At 39.7% G+C, this 23231-nt stretch overlaps 1 protein-coding gene across 7 annotated transcripts in view; it reads right to left on the bottom strand.

Annotated features, from left to right (window-relative positions):
- Positions 1-1744: 1744 nt before the first annotated feature.
- Positions 1745-23231, bottom strand: part of CCDC171 (coiled-coil domain containing 171) — a 302971-nt gene continuing 281484 nt past the window's right edge. For all 7 annotated transcript variants that reach the window (XM_042913069.1, XM_042913067.1, XM_042913074.1 and 4 more), the window contains one exon: positions 1745-4211. In XM_042913069.1, coding sequence (XP_042769003.1) covers positions 3999-4211 — 213 coding nt within the window. In that variant the 3' untranslated portion in view covers positions 1745-3998. The remainder of the gene's footprint in view (positions 4212-23231) is intronic.

The raw sequence follows: 23231 nt of genomic DNA, 5'->3' as shown, positions 1-23231 counted from the left end.
TGGAGCCTCAGAAGGGAGAATCTGTCTCCCGGCCTCTTGTAGCTTCTAGGTGCATCTGTAGTCCTTGGTGCCTGGCCCTTTCCTTCACCTTCAAAAGTGCACAGAGCCTTCTCCTCTCTGTAGTTGGATCCCCTTCTGCCTCCCTGTCTCACAAGGACACTTGTGATTGCCTTTGGGCCCACCCAGATTATCCAGGATAATCTCCCCATCTCAAGATTCTTAATCGTATCTGCAAATCCCTTTTGCCATATAAGGTAACGGTCACAGGTTCCAGGCATTAGGGCATGGGTGCCTTTGGGGTCATTGTTCGGTCTATCACGCCGGTCCAAAAAACATATTTTAGAATCCTCACCTCCATCCTAGGAATCGTACAAGTTAGTCCTTTCGTGATCAATTTTGCTTAGCCTATGTCATTATTTTCATTGGGAAATTATAGCTTGGTCAGGCTAACTGACCATCACTGTCTTTCAGCAGAAGGTCTCTCTGAGAGCACCTCTGAGGTCTCTCAGCCCGAGCCAGAGACACTAGGCAATGTTAACGAAGGACACTGGTTGAAAGATAGATACACACTTGACCACTCTTCCCAGTACTAGTCATATGGATGGGCGTGTTGCGTCTTGTTTTGTTTTGTCTAATCAATGGATAAGGAATCTAGACTTCAGACCAAAACACACTTCCCAAAATTATTCCTAACTGGGTGGGATAATTTTTGAAATTTTTCTCCTCTTTAAAAAGTGCTAATTATTTCTTGAGCAGGCCTGGCATGGTGGAAATAATGTGGGCTTTGGAGTTACAGCTCTGGGCCTACTACTTACTAGGTTACTCTCCACCTTTTATCTCTGAAGACTTGTTTATAAAAAGTGCACAGTAAAATGAGATCAATTTACCATTGTTCAGTACGGTCTACAGAATGAATTCAGATGTAATTGCTAAGTAAAGCAACATGAAAATAGTAATGATCATTCAGCACCCGATAAGAGCATATATTATAAATGTGAAATAAATAGTGTTGCTAAGTCTAATAAAGTCAGACCTCGGTAAATTAAAGTTAACATTCTACTACTTGAAAGGTTATTTACCTATGCCATTATCGTCGAATTGGCCATTCTGGCAATTTCTTACACCTCTGTATTTGTGTCATGTCATTCCCAGATGCTTCTATGAACAATTCTGGCAAAGCTTCAATAAGTTCGTGTGACTTAGGGATCAGAACAATAAGAATCCCTTTGCTAGTGATGGATGATATAGGTATTTTTCTAGATCACAGAAGGTTAGTAAGAAACTCCACGTACTAAGGTGTAAAGAAAAATTCCTTTCCTTTACAAAAATATTTGAAGTCATTCTCCTGAGAAATGTCTACTTTATACATCATTCTTAAGGAGGTGAAGAAGCTGATAGAGCAACTGTCCTTTGCCAACAGAACACAGATCTCAAGTCTGCAGCGATTGGCCACTAGCGTGCTCAGAAGCAGTCTAGAGTTTCTCAGATCTCCATAGGATATGTCATTAAATCTTCTCCTCCTGCTGGGTCTGACTTCTGGGAAAAAAGCATATGGTATAAAAATTACTATATTTGGTTGTGAATACTAATGATTGCTCGGGAGGCTCATCCTTCAGTTTCTCTGGCCTTTAGCATCTAGTTGGTTATAAATGTGACATGATTTGATTTGATTTAAAAATCCTTTTGAATTGGTGGTTCAGAATTTACACTATGAAATGGATCTGTGAAATCAGATACGCACATATATGGAGAGACATACACATTTATTTATGGTGTTATCCCATTAACAGGTTGTAAAATTAAGGCAAGAAAACCAAGGACTATCTAAGGCTAAGTTTAACATAGGTGCTTGATCTTCTTAAATCAGTAAAGTCCGGAAATAGATTCAGCACAAAGACACATATGTCTACACGCACCCAGACGGAGAAGTGATAGAGGGCAACACTGTTTTCCTCTAGTGTAGGAACTGGAAACTCAGCGACGTCACAGGAGCTAAAAAGCTGTGTATCAATTTCTATACAGACATGGTCTTAATCATTGTATGGAACACCAGAAGAGAGTGTTTTGAAACGCACAGAAATTATTCTATGATCTACATAAAAACAATCCATAGCATTTTCTGTGTTACAATAAATTCGCCAGTTCAATTTCATGCATGTTACATTCCACAGGGCATATTCTGTAGTACTCAAATCCCAACATGGCTAATAACAATAATTCCAGGGAAAGAATTAAGAGAAATTTGGTTAAAGGTATGATTTTACTTCACATAAACAGCTTTCTAAAGATTTATATAAAGCTAATTCTGCTGGCTCAGTACTGTAAGAAATAGAATCGTGCTACATGGTATGACAGTAATAGTGTTACCTCAGAAGGCATAAATCACTTGGCTCATTTGGCTAATCACATAAGTAGTTAGCATACACATTTTATTTACCAAGGCCGATAAAAAAGAACTCTCAGCAGTTGGCTATATTTGAATCAAATGTCACTGTCAAGATAAGACAATATCGATTCCATAATACATACTGTTATTTTCTAATGTATCCATAATGAAAAAGTCCATCATGAAAAATAATATAAAATATGGATTTTGTATCAAAACTCTGTCAAAAAGTACAGTTCACATCAGACATTAATAGCACCGGGGAGTTAAAAGATTAATCCAAAGACAAATACATATTACAGATATTTCTTTGTTCTTCACTTACCATGATGCAAACTGCAAGGATTTAACCTTTAAGGGTTAAAGAGTTTAATCAATGTCAATGTCTGATCTTCTGAAGGCGATAAAGAACAGTCTGTCTAGCGATACCCAACAGAACATCACTTTGTCAAGCCACAAAGCGCCCAAAAGCTTGTCAAGTAAGTTACCAGAAACCTCTTTGTGGTTAGAACTCAGCTCCTTCCTGCTTGACCTATTATTTGATATTTGACCACTTGGTTGCAAGACACTTGCTCTTTCTAGCTGAAATGTCACTGGGGCATCTTGTCAGCTCCCCGACATCTCGGCCTGACATACAATTTTACTTTTGTGTGCTACAAGGCAGAAAATGCAGGGCAATGGCCTTGTTTTAAATTCTGTCAGCATCAGAGATGGGCGTCACTCTTGGGTCCTACCAACAACCAAAACAAAAAAGGAGTCTATTTTGAAGGTCAGAACAGCCATTACCTGGAAGTTTTTCAGCTTACGCTATTTAGCATTACCTGCTATCCTGGTGCGGGAACTGTCCTTATGAAGTGCCTAACCGTGCCACAGAAATCCTGCCAGCACAATTGCTCTACTTTCTCATCAAATGCAGACTTGATAAAAGGCTGGGTTTTCAACGCCTGCAGGGACCAGATTCAGCAGTTAACTTAACTTGTTCAAATGGGCAAGCGGTATCATGTAGCTTTACAAGGAGCAACCTGACCTTCTCACATTGACCAGGAGTGACATTATTGTGCAGGAGGGGAAGCAGTCACATCATTTCTGTTTTGCACAACCTGCTTAAAGTTTGCAACTAAATGCTTGTCTTCAGTCGAGCTGACAAGAGAGAAGAGGGGGCTCAGTGAACCATGGCAGGACTGCCATGAAATGACAGGAATCATTGGCATACATTTCAAATAGCTCTTTCAATCCTATTAAAGTATTGCAGTCCTGCTTTAAAATAGACAAGTATGAAACAACTTTGATAGATAGAGACTAAAATGGCTTATTGATTTTTTTTAAGTCTGAAGGAAATTACCCAAAATGTGTCATTCTTTAACATTTAAAAATATGTTACATAAAAATGAGCAACTGTGATAATAAATAAAACTTAGAGGGGGAAAAGTTGGTTATTTCATTATTCAAGGAGATATAGGCACCTGCACGCATCGAGATACCACACGATTTTTAAAAATGCACTGCTACTTGTGCTGAAACAAAAGTCAACCGATAAGAAAATCCCCCTTCAAAACGATTTTAATTGTACTGTGAACTCTTCCTGCATTTTTGTTTTTATTTCATAAAGTCATTATCCAATCTGAGTTGGTCTTTTGACATTAGCAGACATAGTCACTGGAGAGGAGAGGGATGACGTCAGAGGATTTATAAATGTCTCCTTTAAGAAAGTGTAAGTTGTATCCAGTTCCGCTTTCAATGGCAAAAACTCCCCCACACCAACTGTGTCAGCAGGAAGAGCAGCTCTTGAAGGAATGGAGAGATTTGAGTGGTCTCGTGATCCTGTCTATGATATAAAGAAGAAAAAATAAATAAACATAGAATTGAAAACTCTTTGTTAAATGTTTTATCTTTTTATTTGAGAGAGAGAGAGAACACGTGCGTGCGCATGTGGGGGAGGGGCAGAGCCAGAGAGAGAGAATTTTAAGAAGGCTACACGCTCAGCACAGAGCCCCATGTGGGTCTCGATCCCAGAACCGTGAGACCATGACCTGAGCCGAAATCAAGAGTCAGCTGCTCAACTGACTGAGCCACCCAGACGCCCCTAGAATTGAAAACTCTTAAACAGAATCTAAAACCACAAACAGGAAAGTGGGCTAATAATCATGGTAATATGAAATGGGATAGAATTGCCATTTAATTTTGCCATAATCTGTATGATACTACAGAAATATTATTTTCCAAATGTGATTGAATCCCTTATGTGTTCCATGGCACAAACTTTGCAGGACATGGAGAGTTTGCCTAAGCAGTAAAACACTGTATAAAAATTTTATAAAGTTATTGAATCAAAGAGTCAATACAACCAGTCATTTTTACCTCTGCTTCCACTGATAATTTACAGAAACCAATGCTAAGAGTGTTTATTTCATTGTGCTACATAATATGTGCTATATAATATGGAAGACCTGACTGCTTAGAAAAGGAACTGCGAGGGGTGCCTGGTTGGCTCAGTCGGTTAAGTGTCTGACTCTTGATTTGGGCACAGGTCATGATCTCATGGTCGTGGAATCTAGCACCAAGCCACGGTCCCACTGACAGCGCAGAACCTACGTTAGATTCTCTCTCACTCTCTCTCTCTGCCCTTCCTCTGCTCACACTCGTGTGCTCTCTCTCTCTCTCTCTCAAGAAGAGAGAGAGAGAGAGAAAGAAAGAAAATGAACGGTGGGTATTATGTTTTTTAAATCTATCAGCCAGACTCATTTCATTGACAAATACAGCAGAAAGTAGCACACGGAGATATAAAATGGTAGTTAGATGAACTTTTTGCCTTTTCCTTTGATAATAATGCCACCACTCTGTTTTAATAAAAACTGTTCTAAGTATTTGGAAGTCATATATCAAAACATGGGATTACAACATGAAAACTGTTGGCCACATGTTTTAAAACATTACTGGTATCCAGAAACTACTGGAAGCCAAATTTAAGAAATCCACACATCTGAAATACTTGAAAACAGGATTAATATTTTGATGAAGCCATACATTTAAGCCTTAAGTAACACTGATAATCAGTAGTTAACATGAATGAAGTTTTCTCAGTAAAGCAGCCAGGTATTATTTTATGACATTTATTGATAGTAAGTAATGAGTGATCAATTGTACGTCAGAATTTTCCAGATTCCCAGGAAATAAATGTTGCTGAGACCGTAAGTCTAGTCATACGTGTCTCCATTGAAAACCACACTTTACATTGCAGAGTTTTTTTAAAAACATCGTTTTGGTAGATTCTCTTACAGTTTTGACAATAAAGCAGCATATACAAACTATACGAATCTGCTTTATTATGTCACATTGTCCAAAAACATTTCTACCTGTGAAAACAAGAAGGAAATCATCGCTGGCTTTAGGAAAGTAATAGACATGGAACTGTTGTATATGTTACCATTTTTGTGGATTTTTTAAAACTACAACTGGAGGAAAATCAATGGCTGCATCTAACACCTAGTTTAGCAATTTTCTTTGATCTCTTTTCTTTTGATTTCTTGATACTCCACTGCAAGCCTACAGCTGACGGAAATCATCCCTTTTTATGCTGGAAGTTAAAAAAACACCTAAAATGACCACTTGGATGACTTTATGAAGGAGAGGGCTTAGCTCATCCCGATGGAAGGAAAAGACATCCCGAGATCAGGTGCTGACCCTGATTAGCGGCACTGATGAAGTTTCAACCGCAAAACTGTACTACGGGGCCTGAGCATCTCAGGTCAGAAGCTGAACAGAGGCATCTCATTACATCAGGAGCTGGAGCTATAGATTCCTGCACTCCTACCGCCAAGAGAAACACCTTTTCCGATTTTGTTTGTTTGCTTGTTTGTTTGTTTGTTTGTTTTGCTGTGTGTCTAAATGGGCAGCATCGTTACCGGATTGATTTTGCGGGTGTAAAGACTAGAGTGCCAGCCGCTAGCTTCTCATTCTGTCAGACCTGAATGAGGGTAAAGGGAATGCGGGGAAAAGCAGGAGATGGCGAGGCCTGATTTCCTCCTTAATACAATTTAGTTACAGCCATAGTATTCTTTATTATGATGAAAGGAAGCTGTCAGGCGAGGCTTCAAAAGTTTGTTGTTACATCTTTGTATTTCAAGTTCTGGTCCGAGAAAACTATACATGACAAGAGAGGAGCGTGAAAATCAGACGGAGGAAGGACAGGTGGTCTCAGAAGGTACTTCCTTCTGACGCCTCAGACTAGAAGAGGCCACTGTGCCAAACTGACCAGTCGTCACTCCTGTTTGGCAATGTTAAAGGGATGTATGATCTACTCAACTCTATATTCTGTTCTTCAAGTTTCCTTTCCTGTGCTTGTGACTCCAACAATCAAACTCGTTACATACACATTAGGAAGACCATCCTTTAGGGAAGGTCTCACTGCTCATTTCTCCTTAATGTTCTCTGGGTCTTGGCACTCTACAAAGGGGTTCGCCTTCTGCCTTTTCTCATCTTAACTTTTTAATATGTCTTTTCTCTACCATGTTGATCGAAAGCATCTTTTCATCTCACATAACATTTTTTTTTAACTAAATAAGCTTGAAGTGGAATGTTGGGTCTAGCATTTCAAATTGGAGTCTTACTTCTTGCATGTTGTCTTCTGACCTTATGTCTTAACCATGGAAAATAATCTCTTAGAAAAAGAGATTTTTTAAAAGATTTACACCCCCCAAAAAGGCATGCCCTCCACCGAGTAAACAGATTTACTTTTGTGTAAACTAAAAACACTTTTTTTGTTAGTAGGGTCATTTGCTATACTCTATTCACTGCTAGAAAAATTTGTTTTTTCATGAAATGGGATAAAATCTGATTTTAAGTCACTTAATAGCTTGTAAACAAGCCAACAAATCTCTGGTGAAATCTTGATTTGAGAATGTGATGTTAAAAAAAAACAAGTAAATATGAACTATTTTTCTGGTTTCAAACAGTATCCAGAAATACACCATCACACTTTTAATATAACACCCAGAGTACAAGACAGTTAAATAACTTTTTTATCAGAGACCATTAAAAGTTAATATTCACCACCTGATCTTACATTTTAAATCTGTGAAGTCCATGGTCATTTGAATGACTTTTTAAACTGCTGAGGTATTCTGGTACTCTCTCATGTAAATCTAAATTTAAGCAATTTTTCAAAACGAAATTAGTTACCTGAAATAAAAGCTAGGTGTCATGTGAATCTTTATGGAAGCACTTTTATTTACTCAATAAGCTGTAAATGATTCTATTTGAACTGTTATAGTCCATCAGCTAAATATATATTCCCAATACAAAATGTGTTCACTACGTTTCTGCATTTTAAAATTTTTATGAAATACAGTAATTGGACATGTCCAATAGCTATTTTTCAAGGCTTTAATATCTTAGTTTTCCAAGAGTGTTTTCCCAACAACAAAAAAAGGTAAATAAAGCATTCGTCTAATAGTAAGATAATCACTCAATAAATTGTCTATAAATCAAAGCCCTTTTGCAGACCGAGGCTTCTGAAACAATGATATCATGCTATTTGTCTCCTGTGTAGCATTTATGATCGAGTTAAGTCTTCCAGAATCTGGTATGGTGACAAGGGAGCGGTGATGTGATTTAGTAAGCAGGATAGTACTTCCTGGAGATTCTGCCAGGCACATAGCAAAAAATACTGGACTGGAGACACAAAGACTAGTTTTTCCTCCTGCTTCTGTTACAATCTCGCTGGGCCGTTTCAAGCATGGGAGTGAGTCCATCTACGCATCCCATGCCTACAACAAAAGGAGCTACATACTTTACGGCTCTGCAGTTCTACAGGTCCACAGAATGCCGTGTGTGATGGCCTACGACATTAGTGGCAACACCCAACTTTTGCAGATGAGACCCAGAAATCAGCTTCCCAAAATAGTACCTAAGATTTTGAGGGAATGTAGATAGGAGGAATACATTTTGCACAGAGTTCTAAAAAAAAAAAAAAAGTCAAGTAGATAACAAGACGAGCCACAGTTTAGATAATGTGGCTTCATTCAGTTAAATCCTGTAGTACATTTTTTATTACTTTGACCTCCATGATGATGTTTTAAGCTCTGCAAATTATTGACTTGTTTTAAGTAGAGCGCACAGCTACACAAAAACTGATGAAGGGATCAAAGTACCCACAAGAGGGCCTTACAATGAGGCTCTCTCGCCATCTCTATCTGCTAATGTGTTCTTACCACTAGAGTCTCAGTATTCAGTATCACAGAGTCTTCTTCCTTTCAAATACTTCGAGTTAATAACCAAATTCTACCTATTTTCCAGTTCTGCCATATTGACATCATAGGACACGGCAGTCTGCCAAAAGTTGGCAAGTTACCTATATAGTTTTCTCTTGTGGAATGCCCAATCATATACCTGTGCACACATTTATTTGCACCTGATACACATGTGTACATATATATACACACTTGCTACATGCATACATTATATATACACACACATATACATATATGTGTGTGTGTGTATAAACATATATATACACCTGCAATGACATCATTAAATATTTACTCCTTGTAGTTACCAATTCTAACTTTGAGTTACCAATGCCAAACCTGCAGGAATATCTTATGCATTCTTCTCCCCGTAAGTCATTAAATTTTAGTGCAGACCAGTTTGGCTCTTTAGCTAACTGACGTCAACACATGCGGGGGTACGTGAGTCAGTGGAGAGTCTAGATAGAAAACAACCTAAGAGGCCTGGATACCTAGAGACTCAGAAGGAAGGGCAACCATAGAGATAGAAGCAAATATAAAAGAGAGACAAAAGATATTAACAACATATGTGATTCACATTACAAAAGTTCTGTCCTCAGGTAGACATTCAGCATTGGTTTAAGAGCCAGAGCTCTAAAGTTGATCTATCTGGTTCAAAATCAGCCTTGACTACCCAGTTGATATGGCAGGTTAATTGAACTAGCAGCCTTGATTCTCTGTGCCTCCCTGTAAGCAGATCCTTGGCCATGTGACTTTGCAGCTCTTTGCTTCTCTGTCCAGCCCCATCTACCATTTCCTCATTTGTACTCTGCAGTCGAATCACATGGAAATTTGTGAGTCCCTCAACATAATGTCCCCATACTTCACACCCGCTTCCTATCCGTCCACTATCTGAATATCCTTCTGTCCTTTGTGGGGCAAATGTTTCCCCCACCTTTCCGACTCTGCTCTAGGTTTCCCTCTGTTAGGCCTTTCCAGATCCTTGCCCCACCCTTCATTAACTGCCATTAGCTGTAACACCCACCACACTTTTATATTCCTTCATGAGTATTTATTTTTCTATTTTTACCTATTTGTATTCACTTCTATCTCCCCTATAACACACCTGGTGTGATGGAATCAGGACTTTGTATTCCTAGCACTTAGCAGAGTATCTGGGACTAAATAAGATTTCTGGTGAACAAACCACTCATGTTATTACTTCATGGTGTTGGTCTCCTATCTGCTATTTGGTTTTTCATGTATGTACGGATTATGTCCCAATTAAAAGCAGCACGGTATAGTCAGAAGGATATGGGCTTTGAAGTTGGAGAGACCTTGGGTTCCAAACTTGATCCTGCCATGTATTAGCCACGTGACCTTTGACAAGTCACTGAACCTGTGCGAGTAGGAAGAATAATCCCTCCTAGGGTTGTTACAAGGATTAAATGAAATAATATACACAAAAGTGCATAGCGTTTAGTAGTTTCCCTTCTTTACCTCTCTTTTTACTGTTCTCAGATGATAATAAATTCCAAATTTAACATTATAGCTAACATGTATCGAACACATATGTCAGGCACGGTGCTAGGTTTAGCTTCATAGGCGTTATCTCACTTCTCACAACAACTCACTGAGAAAATACCACTGCTACCCTCATGTTACAGTTGAAGAACTGGGGCTCAGAGAGTAGAATAAATCACTCCATGTTGCACAGCTTGGACCGTAGTAGAAAGAGATGTGACTCTTGATCTATGATTCTTCTCCCCTAATGCTTGACCACTACCTTATCGCGCTGCCCAAAGAAGACAGCCTCAGGTTTCTTTTATACCCAGAGCTCTTTCATAAACATAGTAATGGCCCAACAAATCTCTGTGAATCTGTGAAACTGGGAAATACGAGTACATAGACTGTACTACAGGCTAAAAATAAATGTTTATATTTTTGATAACATATTTTATTATGGTCACACATTTGAATATCCATGGTACTGGAGTAAATAAATAGATTTTATAGCATTTACATAAAATTAAAATTTGAGCCTTTCACCAAAGGAGCTTATAGGTTATTATATTCAGAGATAAAATTCAGCACTGAAGTTTTAAATTACACTAGAACATTTAAACTTTAACTTTAAATTACTTTAAAGATGTCTCGTGCCTGACAAGATAACAATTCCCATGTTTTTCTCTCTTGGATCTCCTGACATGACTGAGGTTGGAAAAAGAGTCACAGAATTTTCCCGGATAGCTTTTGTTTTTTTCTTTTCCTACTTCCCTTCACAACCCTGTGCTCCCAGTCTGCCCCTGCCCTGGCAATTCTGATACACCCTATGGTAAGATCTTACGCTAGAAATGGCCAGAAAATGCAAAGGTGGCAATTTCCTCCCACCGTGTCTTAGAAAAGTGTATTTGCAAACAACTCAGAGAGAATTTGAAATGTAAATATACTCATTTATACCCACGTATATAAAAAGGTACAAAAATTGAATAAATAAAAATGTAAGCATACTATTTAGAAAAATACCATTGAAAAACTGAAATGACAAGCAGGTAAAAGTGTGTGCAATACACGTGATAGCCATATGAGTGGTTTTCTTAATTTACAACAGACTCCTGCAACTAAAGAAAAATGAGAACCTGGGGCGCCTGGGTGGCTCAGTTGCTTAAGCGTCCGACTTCGGCTCAGGTCACAATCTCGCGGTCCGTGAGTTCGAGCCCCGCGTTGGGCTCTGGGCTGATGGCTCAGAGCCTAGAGGCTGCTTCCAGTTCTGTGTCTCCCTCTCTCTCTGCCCCTCCCCCGTTCATGCTCTGTCTCTCTCTGTCTCAAAAATAAATAAACGTTAAAAAAAACATTTAAAAAAAAAGAAAAGAAAAAGGAGAACCTAATTAGAAAATAGGGTAAGGATGGTATGGTATTGAAATTGGGTTCAGCTGTCACAGAAAACTCAAAATGTCAGTGGCCTAAATAAGATAGTTTATTTCTCTCTGATATGACTGTTTGAAGCTATCAGGCATCTAAACCGCCTCTATCTTAGGCTCCGTAGCTTTGGTATGTGCCTTCCACCTCCGGGCCCAAAATGACTGCATAAGTTCCAGCCACTTTGTCTGCCTTCTAGGCAGAAGAAAGAAGGACAAAGAAAAGGAAGAGGACCACTTACATTTAAAGACACTTTCTAAAATCACAACACTTTTGCTTACATCCCATTGGTCAGACCTTGAGTTGCATATCTCACTAAACTTTAGGGATATCAGAAATGTAACTTCTTTTCCCCCTGAGTGGCCCAGGTCATATTTAGAGGTTCCATTACTAAGAAACAGAGAAAACAGGTGTCAAGAAACCACTGGCAGCCTCTGCCCCAGATATAAATTGGCTGTTTGGTTAGAAAGAAAGGAATACAATAACCAATAAACATATGAAAAGGTGCCAAACCTCATTCAGAATTCAAGAAAGACAAACACAAAACATGCCAGTGAAGACTACCTTTCACCTATAAGTAGACAAAAATTTCAATGTCTGATGACACCCACTGCTGAGAAGGTAGGGAAACAGACCAGCTCAGACCACGTAGGTAGGCAGGGATGCCAGCTGGGGCATCCTAGCAGGAAGACAAAATTTTGAAGTTTTTTTTAATCTTTATTTTTGAGAGAGAATGAGAGACAGAGTGCGAGTGGGAGAGGGGCGGAGAGGGAGGGAGACGCAGAATCTGAAGCAGCCTCCAGGCTCCGAGCTGTCAGCACAGAGCCCGATGCGGGGCTTGAACTCAGGAACCGTGAGATCAGGACCTGAGCCGAAGTCAGTCACTCAACCGACTGAGCCACCCAGGCGCCCCTGGAAGACAAAATTTTAAATGTACCTATCCATCCATCTAGCAATTCCACTGCTTAGGCACTGCTTCTATGGCTACACTCATAAACGTTCACCAGGTTTTTTGTTTTGTTTTGTTTTGTTTTGTTTCTTACGGAAAAGAGTTTTTATGTAAAACCAAAGGGTCCATCAACAGAGTGCTATTCAAGTGAAGTAAAGTATGACACAACTGTAGAATACAACCATTACAAAAAATTAAGGTGACTATGTAAATACTAATATATAAATATGTCTCAGTGAAAAAAGTCTCAGTACTATGTGTGCATATAGAGAGAGAACCCATTTGTATTTTAAAAATATAAAGGAGTCACACACAGCTGTACGTGCACGTATGTTTCTTTCTGAAAAAGGAAATCACAAGAAAATGTTAATTATCTTTGGAGTGTGAATGAAGGGGGTAAAGCTTTGAAAGTTCAAATTTTTTTCCATGGTTTTTATTTTCAAAACTATTTGAATCACAAAGTCGCACGTGTACCCCAATGTTTATAGGAGCACTATCAACAATAGCCAAATTATGGGGGCACGTGGGTGGCTCAGTCGGTTAAGCATCTGACTCTTGGTTTCGGGTCAGGTCATGATCTCAGGGTTCATGGGGTTGAGCCCTGCTTTGGGCTCAATGCAGAGCCTGCTTGGGATTCTCTCTCTCTCTCTCTCTCTCTCTCTGCCCCTTCCCTGCTTGCACTCTCTCTCTCAAAATAAATAAATAAATGTTAAAATTTTTAAAAAATAGCCAAATTATGGAAAGAGCCAAATATACATCAACTGACAAATGCATAAAGAAGATGTGGTAGATATATATAATGGATTATCACTTGGCAATCAAAAAGAATGAAATCTTGCCATTTGCAACAATGTGTATGGAACTGGAGAGTATTATGCTAAGTGAAATAAGTCAGTCAGAGAAAGATAAATATCATATGATTTCACTCATGTGGAATTTAAGAAACAAAACAGGTGAACATAGGGGAAGGGAAGGAAAAATAGGATAAAAACAGAGAGGGAGGCAAACCATAAGAGACTCTTAAATACAGAGAACAAACTGAGGATTGCTGGAGGGGTGTTAGGTTGGGGGGGATGGGCTACATGGGTGATGGGCATTAAGGAGGGCACTTGTTAGGATGAGCACTGGGCGTTATATGCAAGTGATGAATCACTAAACTCTACTCCTAAAATCAAATAAATAAGTAAATAAATAATAAAATTAAAATTTTTCATTAAAAAATTTAAAAAAATATTTGAATCATAAACAAAAACTACAAAACTGGCAGTCTGAAAAAGTAAAACTACAGGTTGATTAACAAACAAGTGGGAAAAAATGTTAATCCCCAACAGTAATCAAAAATGGAAAATAAAAATATATTTGTAGCAAATCAAAATTGAATTTTAAAAAATTATGATACTAAACGTTAGTGAAGGCATTATGAAGCAGGCATTTATAAGTCGGTAGTGATTATATAAATTGATAGAACCATTTGGACTATAATTTGGCAGCTGTTTTAAGTGGATAATACCACTTGACCCAACAATTCCATATATGACTAGGTTTATTATATTAATAATAACAGACAAAAATTGGAAAAAGAATCCCATATTCAGCATTAGAAGTGTAGTTAAGTAAGCTGTAGCCACTTGATGGAATATTATGCAGCTATAAAATTGAAAGTTATGAATTTATGGATAACATGGACAAATGTTTAGGTTTGACCAGAGGTCAGAAAACTTTTTCTGTAAAGGATCAAATAATAAATATTTTATGCTTTGCAGGCCATATGTTCTCTATTGCAACTACTAAATTCTGCCAGTTTTGCCCCAAAGCAGCCATAGACAATATGCAAATGAGTTAGAAACTTTATTTATGAGCACTGAAATTTGGATTTCACATAATTTTCACATCACAAAATATTCTTTTTCTTTTTTTTCAACCATTTAAAAATGTAAATGTCATACTTAGCTTTCAGACTATACAAAAACAGGTGGCAGGTGGATTTAGCCGACAGGATTTATTTTTTTTTTTTTTAATTTTTTTTTTCAACGTTTTTTTTTATTTATTTTTGAGACAGAGAGAGACAGAGCATGAACGGGGGAGGGGCAGAGAGAGAGGGAGACACAGAATCGGAAACAGGCTCCAGGCTCTGAGCCATCAGCCCAGGGCCTGATGCGGGGCTCGAACTCACGGACCGCGAGATCGTGACCTGGCTGAAGTCGGACGCTTAACCGACTGCGCCACCCAGGCGCCCCTGCCGACAGGATTTAAACTTTGCCAACCCCTGCACTAGACCATACATGTGAAAAGGTAATACACGAAATCGCATGTGATAACTTGCTTTGAGTTATTGGAATTGTTAGCATTTTCTTTCAAAACTTCTGTATTTTCCAAATTATCTACAATAAGCATGCCTTACTTTTATAGCCAAAACCTTTTATTAAAAAGGGCTAATTTTATGTATACTGAAACCCGTATTTTAGTATAGTTATGATTCTGAAATACGTGGTCAAAATGAAAATGTAAGTGGTTAAAGGTCTCAAAGGGTAGGCCTTTAACCAAGTGTTTTGCAAATTCTGAAAAGATCTTATAATTTAGCTGAGAATACTTTCCTATTTCAGCATCTTCCGTTACCTAACTCATACCTGCAATTTGACATTGAGCAAACACAAGTAATTCCAAGGAGTAACTTGTTCTCCTACTCTGCACAAAAGCAACTCCTTATGTAGAGCGGCTACTTACAACTTCATTTTATTCCAAAATAGCCCTTCCAGCTGCGAAATTACAACTTCTGTGGTCAAAATGTACACGTGTCATGCTCTATCTGGGAGCCATTAGGCAGAAGTTTTCTGACCACTTTTTCATTATTGAAGAATTTCCTCTTAAACTTACACATTTTTTTTTTTAGTCAACGTCAAAAATATAACAATAATCTGAAAGCTATAAATTTAGACCTTTTAGCAGTGTGTTTCTCCCCGGGTGAAATTATGACCATGCTCTCAGATAAAGAGGAGAAGGAGGAAAGAGTCATCTAAAATGTAAAGCTGTTTGAAAGAGAAGTCTTTCCTAAATCTTACTAACATGGAAAGCATCTGTCAATCACATACACCAACCAAATTAGCGATACATTCACATTTGGAAATTTGAAACTCATTTTTCCCATGCCCCTCCCATCCACTGCTGTTTTAAGTTATGTCCCCTCATTTTACTACATCACACCTAAAATTTCTAGCAATTCTTCACAGAATGCTGCAAACAGTCTTTATTCTCTTTGACCAGTGCCATGGCTGGGCCTTTCTGGAGGGGCTGGTTATCTTTAGTTAAAAGAACACAGTCTCTCAATTTCCCAGGGAGAGAGAGAGAGAGAAACACTTCAGATGTAAGACAAATCATGTGATCTGGGGTTCACATCTGTGGAATGCCTTCAAATCACAGCAAGCACTGGGGAGTATGTTCCAAAACAAATCACTTAGCTGGCAATGACATTTCCTTTACATGATAGGCGGGAATGTTATTTCTGATAGAAGCAGGACATTTCCAACAGTCTCGAACCAAACCCATCTCTCCAGGGAGGACATCCTAAAGAACCGTGAGAATAGTGCAGCAACCACAAAATTCCAAAATAATATACCTACAGATTACATTTCAGGAATCCATTCCCTACATTATCAATTCCATATGACAGATTTTCCCCATGCTCGCATAATGCATAAAACATATCTAAACCCACATCCACCGTATCTTCAATCAGCTCCATTCATTAATCCTTTCAATAAATATCTATCGAGTGCCTACTATGTGCCAGACATTGTTCCAGGTGCTGTGACAGAGCCGTGAATTACACACATTAAACTTGTCTATCCTCAAGGGAACTCACACTGTCCTAATCTCACTCCGGAGCCAGTTCTCCTTAAATTAGAATTTGCGAAAATACCATGTGACTACACAACTGTAGTGTTAGGTTTTGATACCCGGGGCACGGGGAGTTTTCCAGCCTCATCGTTCTGTGGATACAGATGAGGTTCCAGGAGTGAATTAGTTACAGTTCCCTGGTTCTTCCCTGACCTGCTCAACACAAGACCTCAAATGCCCCTGCGCAGGCCCCCTCAAGAGCTGCTGGGCAGCCGCGATCCCTCCCCCAGCTCCTGCCTGCAACGTATTAACCGGCTCACTGTGCCATATGGGTGATGTCTCTACCCAGAATTGGCCATATGCCCACCCTTCCCTCTCTGTCACCTATAAACTGTGGCAACTCTGACGAACCCAGGGTCTCACCGTGTCTGACACCTGTAGGTCCTTTTTCTAAAAATCCAGATGCCAGTCCCTAGGCCTGCACGGAGAAGCACTAGGCAGTTCTCTCCACTTCCCATCTCCTCCTCTGGGCACCTGCCCACAAACCCTCCACCACTAGTCCTTTACCAATCAAAACCCTCATTCAAACCCACTTCCCCAGAGCCGGCACACCAGCTTTTCAAAAAAGCTTCTCCTTGCTTGAAATGCAGTTCATGCTCAGTGTAGGATGTCCACAAGGTAATGATTTTGACATCGGCTTCAAAGCTGTTTACCAAGATTTTCTTCTTTAGTTATTGAAGACAGTGTCTCTTCCCTTTCTCTAGCCCAAACGCACTTTTGATATTTGTAAACAAGCTATCTCTTCAGACTTATCTCTGTTTCTTACTTCATCCCTTCTTTATTGCATATTTCCTTGCTATTTAAGAGCATTCCAATTTGCTACTGAAGATAAGAAAAAAAACGGGACAGTGAAATTCAAAATAAGTGGTAAAGCCTAAAGGGAGAACCTGCCAGAGGCTGTGAGACACAGGCAGAAGTCGTATGTTCAGAATGCAGTAAGTTAGTGCCCTCAAAGACAGGTTACTTAGACGTGGAAAGACCGCATCATAAGGTAGAGATATGCCACTTCCAGGCTAATGTCATTCTTAAATTGGCCTGAGAGCTGCAGGAAAAAAACCCCAAAGCTGCTCAGCAGCCCCAGTGGCAAGCTATAGCTGGTGGCCGGACATATTTGTCCCGTATCTCTCCTGGAAGACAAGAATGGGTGAGTGGCCCAGGCACCTTCTGTCTCCCGAGCCCCCTTTGTCAAACCACCGCCCCCCGTCCCCACCACCCCACAAAGAGTGGAGCAGGTTGACGCAGTGGAGAGACACAGGTCGTAAGAACACTACATAGCCGGGGCGCCTGGGTGGCTCAGTCGGTTAAGCGTCCGACTTCAGCTCAGGTCACGATCTCACAGTCCATGAGTTCGAGCCCCACGTCGGGCTCTGGGCTGATGGCCCAGAGCCTGGAGCCTGCTTCTGATTCTGTGTCTCTCTCTCTCTCTCTGCCCCTCCCCCGTTCATGCTCTGTCTCTCTCTGTCTCAAAAATAAATAAAACGTTAAAAATATATATTTAAAAAAAAAAAAAAAAAAAAAAAAAGAACACTACATAGCCAAAACGTCAGGGAGTGTGGTCCTTCCGCTGCTGGCTCCCTACCACATCGCTTCTGCTTCTCGTCGCGTGTCTGAAATTGATCGGATAAATCATGTACTTGAGTATCTTAATGTGCTCTGGGACGCCTTCTGTCCTGTGGCCTCTGGGGTAACTGGCCTGGCATCAAGGCAATTTCCCAGAAGACGCCTCTGCTCCCCAGTACCACCCAACACCCTATCCTGAAGCGTGCACTGCTGTCCTGTCCGGTCTCCTGTCCAAGAGTCTCCTTTCCATCCTGCTCCTTCCCTTTGTACTGTTCTGCACGACGCGCCTCAGGTATCACCTTGCCCCCAAACATTCCCTGCCACCTATCACCTCACGTTCAGGTGGGATGCCCCCACTCTGTGCTATCACAACAAGCCTCCCCGACTTTTATAACAACACAGCATCACAACCTGCTGTTTGCTTGGACCCGTGCGGCTCAATACGCTGGCCACGAGCCACATGTAGTTGTTCCAGTTCTCATTAATTCAATTTTAATTCAACGTAAAATTCAATTAGAAATGAAAGTTTGGTTCCTCAGTCACACTAGCCACACACCCGCCCCGGGCTCGACAGCCGCGTTCCCATCACAGTAAACTCCGATGTTTGTTTGTCCCTCTCTCACCAGTCGCTTCACTGGTGCCTGGCACCTAGCAGGTGCTCCAGATGTTTGCTGCTGTCGAATGAACGGACTGCTTGTAATCTATATTCCAAGGAAGGCCACGGAGAAGGGCATGCTTCGATATTAAACTTTTCTCTCTCTGAAAATATTTGTAATTCACAGAGTTTCGCTTTCACTTTCTTGAATTCTGACTTTCTTCGATCCCTCCTTTCTGGAGGGTCTGAAGTGTCAGGAGGGGCCTCACTGTTCCCTTCTATGCTTATCTTTCTCGACCTTCTGGTGAATGTCATCGTGGCACTTTACGCTAGGCTACTCTGACAGAGAAGGAAGAGGTCAGTGACGAAAGGCAAGAGGAAAGTTATCTTGCCGACTGCCCATTCTCAAGACCCCCAGGCAGGAATCCTAGCTCCCTTAAGCTCCATTTTTCTATATCGGAGAAACATGCATTCTTACTCTACAGCTTTTAATTTTTAATTTTGACACTCCCTTGAGAAAAAGATTCTATTCTATGCCAAATCTAATTGTTTGATGTGAACCTTCAAAGTTTCCCTTGAGTTGAATGTCTATCTGCTTGGGCAGAAAAGGGGAAAAGAGGGAATTTACATTCACTTTGCTAAACATTAGCATCTTTTGTTCAATCATTTGAATGCAGGACGGTTAGGGGGAAACAGCTTAGAGAACAAGAGTTGACACATACAGTGTAAAATCTTTTAAGGTGCTTGGATTCAATGAGGGAGAAAGTGAGACGGAACCACATTTCAGCCTCCTAACCGTGCTCCAGTCTGCGGGAACTTTGTGACAGGTCTCTTTCAGCTACACTTGACTGGCTTTTGCTGACATTCAGCTGTCAGACAGCAACCCTTTACCAGGCCCCTAACATGCTCCACAGATTCACCCAATTAACTCGCTTTCACTCGACACGGCAGCAAAAAGCTTCATAATAGGTGGTCAAGGTGCACGGTGTCTGCCTGCCCTCGAACTGCTCACACACAGCAAGAGGTTTAACTACTTTTCTTCTTGCCCGTGTGTGCTCACAACTAGTGTGACTACAATTTAGTCATCCCATGTATTGAATTGGACAGGAATACAGGAAATAGTATAGTGATGCATTAAACTGCTCAAAAGCAGACTTCTAGATGACTAAAGTTCCATTCCTTAGAATTGAACTTCCTTAGGCCCTTCTGAGAGAAAGGTTTGAGTGTTAGATTACCAAAAGTTAGTATCAACTAGCAATCAATTTATAGTTAGCTTTTCCACGATATCACTAGTAACAGTATTATATAGAGATGACTTGGAATAGAAAAAATAGCATTTGAGAAGTGACGGCAGAAACGTCTAGGCACACAGTTCCAGAGGATGGAATTTAGCCTTTGCTCATAAACATCCACTTTTTGGATGAATTCGACAATAATTTTTCTGTCACTTTTTGTCGTGCTATTATGCCTTTCTGATGAAATACATTGTCCTTGAAAATATGTTTGGCTAAGAAATCGAAATTTTTACGCTTTACTTTGAAAACATAGCTGAATAATTCACACATTTTCTCTCATCTCCCGGTATGTTCTGACCTAAGCATATAATCCATTTCCATTTACTTGAGCTCTGAAAATCTGAAAATTATGGGGGGCGGGGGGAAGCTACATAAAGCAAAAGAAAAGTGATATAAACTGGACTGTCTTTGGAAACATATCCTTGTGAAGCTCTGTGATGAAGAAGGCACTGAAAAGGTCATTTTCTGATAGGACTCTTCATTAGTGACATCCAAATGCAGATCTGTATAGCTATTATTAAGGCCGAGTTAGGGTTTCAATTCTAAGTATCCAGCCTATCGGTAATCAAAGGTGAAAATCTAACTACAGGAACGGGGAGGTCCGGCCTCCACCACCATGAACCAATGCTGGTGGTGATGTGCCACGACTTTATGCCAGGGCAAAGCAGAGTTTAACCACACCTTGCCATTCTGCGTGAATCTAAGAAGACTCCCCAAGCTTTGGTCTATGGCCACACCACCCTGAACGTGCCTGATCTCACCAGAGCTCGGAAGAAGCCCCCCTAAGCTCTGGAAGTCAGGTCTTTGAGTAGCAGTGCCTCTGCGACATGTCTTCAAATTAAAGGAAATCTTTCACTACATAAAATGTGTATTTGTTGTTTTGAACACTGCTCACTTCTTACCAGAAGCTCAAGGCGAGGGGAGATCTTGACTGAATTGCTGAGCAATTATGAAGCCACCCTACATCCACTTTATTCATTAAGTCCTGCCAACTTTTCCTTGTCTGTCTGCTATGTGACCCTCCTCCAGGCCCGCTGTTACTGCCCTCACACAGATCTTCGTCACTTCTCACTGGGACTTCTTTAATAGGACTTATCACAATTCATTATAAGTATTCATGTATATGGTCTGCCCTCTCACAGAAACCATCAGATCCCTGAGAGGAAGTTTCTTATTTCATCCCAGTAAGGATGGAATATGATATAATGCTTAAGAGTGAGGACATGGTTCACACTGCCTAGGTTCAAGTCTTGGACTCTACACTTGATGCTTTCTTCGTCTGAAAGGAAGAGCTCACCACCTCCCTTAGGTAAGGAAAATGGGAATTAAATTAGTTAAAATTCATACAGTGCTTGGTACCACGGCTGGCACATAGGAAGCACTCAATAAATATTGGTTGTCATGATTTTCTTACTACTATGTCCTTAGTACGTGGCACGGCATGTAATACGTAACAGGTACTCAATAAATACGTGGTGAAGGAATAATTAGTTAGTTCATCATTCTTCATTCATCATTTCAGGATGACATAAAAAATAAAATTCTTCATGAAGAATATGAGTCATAGACTTAAACGTTTGAGTTCTGATGGTATCATTTTACAGAAAAAATAAGAACTGAAAATATCTAAATTTTTAAAACTCCCTAAAAATTTGGGGAGTTTCTGATATATCTTTTTTTCTGAACAGATAACCATCTGAACAGGAACCATCATGAAGCTGTTCTTTCTTGTTCCACAGGCATTATTTTATGTTCACGCTTACTTTAAGGATTTGATGTCTAATTTGAGGACACTCTCATTATTTCCAGAACTTGAAAAAACGTGGATAGACGGTTCATTTAAAATGAAAATTCTACTTGAATACCATTTTTAAATGTTTTTAATTCCTTCTCCCCAACGCCACCCCGAAAATATCTTTCTACTTTTCTATCCCAAAGCTACTGAACATCTTAACCAGACCAGGAATTTGGATCAATAAAATAAAGGAAGTATTTCCTAGGCTGAGATGAACCCCAAATGACAGGCCATGCTTTGTTAATATGCTGGATTTAGGGCTCACGTTAATCCAGTACGAAGTCACCTTAATTTAACTAAATCTGCAAACACTCTATTTCCAAATAAGGTCACATTCTGAGGTTCTCAGTAAACATGAATTTTCCAGAGGACTCTATTCAGCCTACTATACCAACTATTTTTTTATTATTTTTTTGTACTGTTTATTCATTTTTGAGAGACAGAGAGACAGAATGCAAGCAGGGGAGGGGCAGAGAGAGAAGGAAACACAGAATCCAAAGCAGGCTCCAGGCTCTGAGCTGGCAGCACAGAGCCTGATGCGGGGCTTGAACTCACGAACCATAAGATCATGACCTGAGCCAAAGTCGGACGCTTAACCCACTGAGCCACCCAGGCACCCCATTACTATACCAATTATTGACAACATAAAAAGAAATGAGTTAGGGTTATTATTTTTAAAATTTGGGGCTCAGGGCACCTATATAGTTCTGCTTCAGCCTGTTTTAGATAATAACGTAAATATTAACTCAAAAGCAAAACCTTGTGGATTTCCTAAGCCCTATTAACTTAAAGATCATTGTTCATGAACATCATTTCTGGGGAAGCTATATATTTAGTCTTCAGATGTTACTTAGCAAATGGAACAAATATTTTTTTAGGCATAGTAATATCTTAAAGTTTTTCTCTCCTTCATTTCTAATTGCTGAATATTTTACTTTCATTGTAAAGCAAATATGTTTATAAATCAGTGGAGTGTTTTTAAAATGTATTCAACGATGCCATGATAAACATAAGCTTACATCCAAAAATTCCACAAACACCCTATGAAAGAAATTTTTAATATCTATGAATGTTAAGGTCTCAGAATTTCTATAACATATGTGCAATGATGATTTCTAATAAATACAAGCAGAGACGGTTTATAATAATTGTCCTACACACTGTTTGCTGTTCCATTACCCAAATTCATGTTGTACCAATTTCTTGTCTCTGCCAAATCCCAAAGTAGCTCGATTTGTTAGGATCATGTCTTTCACTTTTTAAATGAACAAAAGTTTATTACAATTGGATATTATTGATGCAAAAAAAAAAAAAAATGAGGCAGACTACCATGTTAATTTTACAACCTAAGAAATAAAGCCTGTTTTTTTTTTATAAAAAAGTATTAAAATATAAAAGCACTATTTCCGCCTGCTACCAATGTATCAGGCATTTACAACAGATCTTGCAAACTAACTAAATAACACATTTTTAGGCACAGCTACCACGATGCCAAGCAGAAGGCGCTCTCACGCTGACTGCCATGCTCTGTGCCTAGAACAGGGGAGGTACTGTGAGGCCTCCATGGTTCCTTCCTACTTTGAGAACAAGTACAACTTGTAATTCTATGCTCAG

This window comes from Panthera leo, chromosome D4 (genome assembly GCF_018350215.1).
Source record: "Panthera leo isolate Ple1 chromosome D4, P.leo_Ple1_pat1.1, whole genome shotgun sequence".
In the NCBI taxonomy this organism is placed as follows: domain Eukaryota; kingdom Metazoa; phylum Chordata; class Mammalia; order Carnivora; family Felidae; genus Panthera; species Panthera leo.
This window is presented reverse-complemented; position numbering and strand designations above follow the sequence as displayed.